At 49.1% G+C, this 9,094-nt stretch overlaps 1 protein-coding gene across 1 annotated transcript in view; it reads left to right on the top strand.

Annotated features, from left to right (window-relative positions):
* Nucleotides 1–380: 380 nt before the first annotated feature.
* Nucleotides 381–9,094, top strand: part of LOC121555660 (ras-related protein Rab-17-like) — a 32,356-nt gene continuing 23,642 nt past the window's right edge. Inside the window, exon 1 of the mRNA XM_041869489.1 lies at nucleotides 381–617. Coding sequence (XP_041725423.1) covers nucleotides 570–617 — 48 coding nt within the window. The 5' untranslated portion in view covers nucleotides 381–569. The remainder of the gene's footprint in view (nucleotides 618–9,094) is intronic.

Raw genomic sequence — 9,094 nt, 5'->3', positions numbered from 1 at the left:
AAATGTATATATGAAATTTGAAATTATTTATACTTTGACTTTGACACTTAAGTTTATTTTTGAAATTACATTTACTTTAGATACTTAAGTATATTTAAAACCAAATACTTTTAGACTTTTACTCAAGTAGTATTTTACTGGGTCATTTTCTATTAAGTTATCTTTACTTTTACTCAAGTGTGACAATTGGGTACTTTTTCCACCACTGAATACAACTAAACCTGTCGTTTCCAACGAGAGCAAATTAATCATAGTGGGCAGAATAAGCAAGGAGGTGGGCAGAGCCAATCACGAGCTAGCGAGATCCTATTGGTGCGTTCTAGCATTATTTGCATATTTCCGTCAGGGAATGCCTACTCTGAAGTGTTGGTATGCAATAACTCAATTCACCCTTGCACTCCGGAAAAAAGCACTTTTTAGAAACTTTGGCAAAGGTTAAAGTCTATCAAACTTAGTCCACTCTGTGCGTAACAGATTCTTGGTTTTGGGAACAGAAAACTTTAATGAGATCAAATGTTTCATAATGAGAAAATTAGCAGAATGTCGTTTTGTCCAGGGATACAAGAAAAATGTGTACTGTTGGTAGTACTCGAGGACCAGGATTGGGAAACACTGTGGTAGGCTATAGCTAACGTAACCTAAAGTAGCTAAAGTTAGCTTGCAAAGTCACAAATCACGTCGCCAGATAGCAGCTCGCTAATTACATTGATTTGCTTTGGAATGTCTAGCGACCATATTACGAAAGCTAGCTATCTAGATTTTGGTTTAGATAAACAAACATAGTTCGCTAGCTAGCTAAGTAAGCTACATTCTCTGCCCGACTTCTTAGTAAGGTAACTGATTAAATGTTACCCCAGCAGCCTATGCTTGCACGTACAATAGTTTGCACATCCAGGTACTGAGCACCACACCATGACTAAACTTTAAAGTTGTTGTCCACACAAAAAGAAATAGCTATTTGCAAGCTGATGTTCTATGAACAAGTGGCTGGTCCAGTGAGTAACGTTAGCTACTTGTTGACACCCATTCTTAAACGGATCCACCTCGACCGGCGGTACCACGCCCTGAACATCTCTAGGAATTCTGGCTATTGTGGTTTGCTTACAACCAGGAAATGTAGATGGCCCGTTTCTACCGGTGAGATGCAGAAACGCTTGTATTTGCGTGTAGTGAGGAAATTCGCTATTTTTATGACATACGTTAATAACATATATAGTGAAAGAGCAGGTTATATGAAAACACAGGTTCGAAATATCAGGGGCGGAGCTATCAAGATTGTAGTTTTTATGTCGTTTGTCATCTTACATCCAACTTTAACTGCTCCGCCAGCAATACCCTTATGTCTCCCATGGACCGGTTCGTACTTAAAACATCCTCCATTCTGTCTGCAAAGGATCCGGTATCCTCCTTAACTCGATTGAATGTATCATCGGTGGCAAAAAATATGCTGTACTGTCTTTATACAGTCCCAAAATGTTTTGCATGTCAGCAATCAAGTTCAGATATAACTCACACAATGCAGCCGGTATGATGCATATGATGCTGACATGCAAAACATTTTGGGACTGTATAAACAATGGACTAATGAAACATACCAAAATATAGTTTTAGGGTGGAATTTTCCTTGAAATCGAGTTAAGGAGGAAACCGATGCCTTTGCAGCCTGAATATAGGATGTTTTATGGAAGAGCCGATCAATGGGGGGACACGAGTGTATTGCCGGCTGAGCACGTTAAAGTCGGACGTAAGATGACAAACGCTGTAAAAGGAATAATAGCGCCATCTTGCGGCCAGTTGGCTAGGGTGGAGCATGTAAATAACAAGACAGAGCTTGTTTTATTTACTGCAGCAACGAAAACCATCAATGTTATCACCATTCAATCATCAATAAATAATGGAGCGCTCTACACACACACATTCAACATTATCTTCAGCACTGTAGCTCGTACAACACACTATCCAATAATAATATTCAATGTTAGTTTCGCAATAAAATTAATAGCAATAATTACAACAAATGCAACCAGTTGAGGGCTTGCCCAGGACGGAGGAGAATGGATCCTGGAGATATAGGCACACTTTGCCAAAATACTCACAATACCAGGACTGCCACTATTGGATTTTAGACATTCACCACTCCCGTCCTCCTGAGGCACACCAACCTTCACAAGTAATAGGGATCTGCTGGACACTTCTTCTTCCATGATATCATAGCAGTCCGCAAACAAATGTTCAAAGTGCATGCCGCCACCTACTGTGCTGGAATGTACGATCAATCATGATCTGCCCAATTCTGTTCTACCATGAAAATAAATTCAAAACCAAATAAATCCCTAACTTCTACCACACCCTCCCCAACCCCATTAAACATGATCTATATCATACTGAAACACTCCACACTTAGGATTGTTCAGCATGTCAACAACCATTTCAACAGTAACATCTGTTACCCCCAATATCTCTTTTGCCTTCTCCACAATAACCTTCAACCTGGCATTTCTGCTTTCCACTACCCGAGTCGTATTGATAACCTTACCAATAAAAAATATGAAGTCAACGTTATTAATTATCAAAGTGTCCTTTGACACCGCACATTCATGAGATTCATAAGATTTCTGAACAGGCCTCGAAACCATGCCAAGACAATCATAAGCACTAGCCCTGAAAGTAGGTCCACTTACTACAGGTACGTCCATGTAAGCTCCACCAGTCCGCACTGTAGTTCTACCAATCTGTTTTATGGCCTCTGCATATGATACATCATGACTGATCCTATATCTCTGAGCCTCTCTAGCCTCTCTCTGTACCTGGCATCCACCAAATGCTGCACTGTGTTCTTCCCCACAATTACAGCACTTAACCTTCACAATGCTTCCACATTCACCGTAATCATGTGCCAAATGTGGAGGGGCAAATATTTTATTTCCTTTACACTGAGCAGCTGCATGTCCCATTCTTTAGCATTTAAAACACCGCAGTGCATATGGGCCAAATTCTCTAACATTGAAACTAAGGAATCCTATCTGTACTTTTCCCGGCAATACTTTCTCAAACCTCAGCATCACTGATAAGCTTTCACTTCTTTGACCCTCTTTCCTACTGATCAACCTTTTGGCCTCAATCACTCTGCCTCCCTTCACATTTTCTTTAAAATCATCCGCGGACATAGATATTGGGACCCCAGTGATGATTCCCTTCAATCTAGCATAAGTACCAGGGACACAGCTTTTAATCTTCTTCCCATTAAGCATTTCCATTTTCTGAATCTTCTCTTGCTGAGCCTGGCTACCACACAATATTAACAATCTACCATTTCAAGTGAACCAAGCTAATTTCACTTACCTCTTTCTCTACAGCATTAGTTTGTCGGATAGGGTGTAAGTAAGGCCCTGTGGTCTCAAACACTATCACCACTTTCCACTCCAAAACATCATTACTCTTGCTTCCTACTTTGGCCCTCTTCATGCTTTCTTTACTAGACACTCCACTGCTTTCTGTATCATGATCGCTCTTCTTCCTATGTCTTTCCACTACCGACAATTCCGGTCCTTGACCCTCATCCTCCCGCTTCATACCATCAGAACTGACTCCCATATTGTTCTCATTACAGCACAGCTGTTCCTTCACCACATTTTTCTAAATTTCCTCCATTTAGTTCACATTACTCCCCGCCATTTCTGACCTACATGCCTCTCTCACACTCCCCTTCTCGCCATCTTGACCGATCAATAGACTGTCCGACCACCCAGCAAGGACCCCCAACTCGACCATCTGCTGGACACAGGGAAACACAAGGCATTTACTCACAACACCCTGCCCCTCACTAACCAGCAGCACCTGGAATTAATCACAATTAAGTAACACGTCACACAATGCAATATCACCTTATCAGCGTAACATGCTGACTAGACCAGGCACGCTTGCGTCCGCCATCGCGCATGTTGATTTTGTTCATCCACACCAGACGCACTCAGGACGCGCAGGTTGAAATATCAAAACGAACTCTGAACCACCTATATTAATTTGGGGACAGGTCAAAAAGCATGAAACATTCATGACCATTTAGCTAGCTAGCTTGCTGTTGCTAGCTAATTTGTCCTGGGATATAAACATTGGGTTGTTATTTTACCTGAAATGCACAAGGTCCTCTACGTCAACAATTAATCCACAGATAAAATGGTAGACCTAGTTAGTGTCTAGTAATCTCTCCTCCTTCAGTCTTCTTCTTCTTCGGACTTTATATGGTGGTGTCACGAAGGAGATGAGGGCGGAAACGCTCTCGTATCGCGAGGGCGCCGGGTGTATGATGGCACCGCAGCCGGGTGTCAGGGGTTCCTCCTTCAGGTGGAACTATACCTGGCCACCATACACCCGGCGCCCTCGGGATACGAGAGCGTTTCCGCCCTCATCTCCTGTCTCTCCGGCAAGGCGCTGGAGTGGGCCAACGCCGAATGGAGGGGAATAGACGCCGCCACCATCAGCTACGCGGAGTTCTCACGCCGCTTCAGGGCAGTTTTCGATCACCCTCCTGAGGGTAAAGCGGCGGGGGAGCGTCTGTTCCACCTCCGACAGGGGAAGAGGAGCGCACAGGAGTTCGCCCTGGATTTCCGGACTCTAGCGGCGGATGCGGGGTGGAATGAGAGGGCCCTCATCGATCACTATCGGTGTAGCCTGCGTGAGGACGTTCGTCGAGAGATGGCCTGCAGGGACACACATCTGTCCTTCGACCAGCTAGTGGACATGTCTATCCGACTGGATACCCTGCTGGCCACCCGCGGACGTCCCGAGATGGGGCCGTCCATTCCATCCCCCAGCACCTCCGAGCCGAGCCCAATGGAGCTCGGGGGTGCTGGCGCTAGAGAAAGAAGGAGAGAGAACCCTAGGGGGGCCGTCCCCTGCACCAGCTGTGGCCGTGGAGGACACACTGCGGCTAGGTGCTGGGGAGGGTCTCCAAGGAATCGAGGCAACAGGTCGCGCACTGGGGAGTCATTTCAGGTGAGTAGGCGCCCCACTCACCCAGAGCTCTCTGTTGTTCACTTGTGTATACCTGTGGTATTTCCTCAGGTTGCATCTCATTTCCAGCATAAGGCGCTAGTCGATTCAGGCTCAGCTGGGAATTTTATTGATCGGATATTTTGCTCTAAGTTAGGGATTCCCCTCCTGCCCGTTGATGCACCCTTTCCTGTCCATGCCCTAGATAGCCGCCCGTTGGGATCTGGGTTGATTAGGGAGGTCACAGCGCCACTAAAGATGAAGACGCAGGGGGGTCATGAGGAGATTATTCAGTTGTACCTCATTGACTCTCCTGCGTATCCCGTGGTGCTGGGGCTTCCTTGGTTAATCACCCATGACCCCACCATTTCGTGGCAACAGAGGGCTCTCAAGGAATGGTCTGGCCAGTGTTGGGCGATGTTTAGGTGTTTCCGTTGGGGCGACCACGGTGGAGAGTCCGAACCAAGTGCCCGCAATGCACATTCCCCCTGAGTATGAGGATTTGGCACTCGTGTTCAGCAAGACGAGGGCGACGCGATTGCCACCTCATAGACAGGGAGATTGTGCGATAAACCTCCAGACAGGTGCGGCACTTCCGCGGAGCCATGTGTATCCTCTGTCTCAAGAGGAGACGGCGGTTATGGAAACATACATAGCTGAGTCCCTGAGACAAGGATACATACGGCCCTCCACTTCCCCTGCGTCCTCAAGTTTATTTTTTGTGAAGAAGAAGGATGGAGGTTTGCGCCCGTGTATTGATTATCGTAGTCTCAATCAGATCACTGTGAAATACAGTTACCCTCTACCTCTGATTGCGAGTATGACTGAATCATTACGCGGAGCGCGTTTCTTCACAAAACTGGATCTCAGGAGCGCTTATAACTTGGTGCGCATTAGGGAGGGAGATGAATGGAAGACGGCATTTAGTACCACCTCAGGTCATTATGAGTATCTTGTCATGCGATACGGGTTAATGAATGCTCCTTCAGTCTTCCAATCATTTGTAGACGAGATCTTCCGGGACCTGCATGGGCAGGGAGTGGTAGTGTCGACATCCTAGTGTACTCTGCTACACGAGCCGAGCATGTAGCCCTGGTACGCCGAGTGTTGGGTAGGTTGTTGGAGCATGACTTGTATGTCAAGGCAGAGAAATGTCTGTTTTTCCAGGAGTCCATCTCCTTCTTGGGTCATCGGTTGTCCGCGTCAGGGGTGAAGATGGAGATTGACCGGGTGTCAGCCGTGCGTAACTGGCAAACCCCAACCACTGTTAAAGAGGTGCAGCAGTTTTTGGGTTTTGCCAATTACTACCGGAGGTTTATCCGGGGTTTTGGACAGGTAGCAGCTCCCATACTTCCCTGCTGAAGGGGGGCCCGGTGCGTTTGCAGTGGTCGGCTGAAGCGGACAGGGCGTTTCGTAAACGGAAGGACCTGTTCACTTCGGCTCCGGTGCTGGCGCACCCGGACCCCACTTTAGCGTTCCAGGTAGAGGTGGACGCGTCAGAGGCCGGTATTGGGGCAGTACTGTCGCAACGCTCCGGCACGCCTCCTAAGCTCCGTCCCTGCGCCTTTTATTCTAAGAAGCTCAGTCCGGCGGAGCGTAATTATGACGTAGGGGACAGGGAGCTGTTAGCCGTGGTTCAAGCCCTAAAGGTGTGGAGGCATTGGCTTGAGGGGGCTCAACACCATTTTCTCATTCTGACTGACCATCGTAACCTGGAGTACATGCGGGCAGCGAGGAGATTGAACCCTCGTCAGGCTAGGTGGAACATGTTCCTGACCCGGTTCGTTTTTAAGATCACTTACATCCCAGGGTCCCAGAACGGTAAGGCAGACGCCCTGTCCCGGCGGTATGACACAGAGGAGAGGTCCATTGAGCCCACTCCCATACTGCTGGGTCTTGTCTGGTGGCACTGGTGGTATGGGAGGTCGATGCGGAAATTGAGCGGGCGTTACGCTCCAACCCTACTCCCCCAGAGTGTCCCGTGGGTCGGACGTACGTGCCGCTCGAGGTCCGTGATCGTCTCATCTATTGGGCTCATACGTCACCCTCCTCTGGACATCCAGGTATTGGCCGGACAGTGCACTGCCTTAGTGTTAAGTACTGGTGGCCAACATTGGCTAGGGACGTGAGGGTTTATGTCTCCTCCTGCTCGGTGTGCGCGCAGTGTAAGGCGCCTAGACACCTGCCCAGGGGGAAGTTACAACCCCTGCCCGTTCCACAGCAGCCGTGGTCTCACCTCTCGGTGGACTTTGTCACAGACCTTCCCCCCTCTCAGGGGAATACCACTATTCTGGTCGTTGTGGATCGGTTCTCTAAGGCCTGTCATCTCATTCGAATGCCGGGTCTCCCTACTGCCCTACAGACCGCTGAGGCCTTGTTCACCCACGTCTTCCGGCACTACGGGGTTCCCGAGGATATAGTGTCTGATCGGGGTCCCCAATTCACCTCTAGAGTCTGGAGGGCGTTCATGGAACGCTTGGGGGTCTCGGTTAGCCTTACCTCGGGTTACCACCCTGAGAGTAATGGGCAGGTGGAGAGAGGGAACCAGGATGTGGGTAGGTTTCTGAGATCCTATTGCCAGGGCCGGCCGGAGGAGTGGTCGGGGTATATCCCCTGGGCAGAGATGGCTCAGAACTCTCTCCGCCACTCCTCTACTAACCTGACCCCCTTTCAGTGTGTGTTAGGTTATCAGCCGGTTCTGGCACCATGGCATCAGAGCCAGATCGAGGCTCCGGCGGTGGATGAGTGGTTTCGGCGCTCGGAGGAGACGTGAAACGCTGCCCACGTACATCTGCAGCGAGCTATCTGCAGGCAGAAGGCGAGCGCCGACCACCACCGCAGTGAGGGTCCAGTCTACGCCCCTGGAGATCGAGTCTGGCTCTCGACTCGAAACCTGCCCCTTCGCCTGCCCTGCCGGAAGCTTGGCCGGCGGTTTGTGGGGCCATTTAAAGTCCTGAGGAGATTGAATGAGGTGTGTTACAGGTTGCAACTGCCTAATGACTATCACATTAACCCCTCATTCCATCTGTCTCTCCTCAGGCCGGTGGTAGCTGGTCCACTCCAGGAGAATGAGTTAAGAGAGACCCCTCCGCCCCCACTGGACATCGAGGGGGCTCCGGCGTACTCAGTCCGGTCCATCGTGGATTCGAGACGTCGGATGGGGGGTCTACAATATCTCGTGGAGTGGGAGGGGTACGGTCCGGAGGAACGGTGCTGGGTGCCTAGGAGGGACATTCTAGATCCATCCCTCCTGACGGAGTTCCATCGTAGTCATCCTACGCGCCCTGCTCCACGTCCTCCTGGCTGTCCCCGAGGCCGGGGTCGGCGCACGGCTGGAGCCACGCGTCAAGGGGGTGGGTACTGTCACGAATTCCGCCGAGGCTGCTCCTCCTCCTTGTTCGGGCAGGCTTCGGCGTTCGTCGTCCCTGGAGTACTAGCTGCCACCGTTTGATGTTATCTATGTTTGTTTGGTTTTGTCTGATTAGTGCACCTGTTCCATATCACGTATTGATTATGTCACCTATAAGTTTCCTTTGGTTTTGTTTGTAGTTGTGTGTTGTTGTCCGCCTGTCCGTTGGTGATGTGTATTTGCTCTCGTGTATTTAGTGTATTGACGCACTGTATGCGTCATCTCTTGTATTTTGTGTATTGACGCACAGTATGCGTAATCGCTCGCCTCCGTTGTGTTGAGGCCCGTTATTTTTGTATTGTCGTGTTTTGACAAGTAAAGTCTGTTGGACTAAGCTTCTGTGTCCTGCGCCTGACTCCAACACCACATCCACATCAGCCCTTGACAGGTGGTTGGCAATCAACTTTAAGGTGCATTGCCACCACCGACTGGAGGGTGGACCTCAGTTTCAATCACCCACGTGGGTATATGCGCCTAAAAACCAATGAGGAGATGGGAGAGGCCGGACTTGCAGCGCATCAAGCGTCACAAATAGAACCAAGTTCTATTTAGCGCCTGGCTACGCAGACGCTCGTGAGCAATGTGGGTGCAATGATTGAATAACATGTATGTGTACATTTATTTTGCAATGCTCGCGCACGCGACGCGGGCGGTGTGGTCAGCATACCAAACATGGTCCTTCAGGCCAAGATA

Source organism: Coregonus clupeaformis, chromosome 4 (assembly GCF_020615455.1).
Source record: "Coregonus clupeaformis isolate EN_2021a chromosome 4, ASM2061545v1, whole genome shotgun sequence".
NCBI classification, from domain to species: domain Eukaryota; kingdom Metazoa; phylum Chordata; class Actinopteri; order Salmoniformes; family Salmonidae; genus Coregonus; species Coregonus clupeaformis.
Note: the sequence above shows the minus strand (reverse complement) of the source record. Positions and strands in the feature narration are given on the sequence as shown.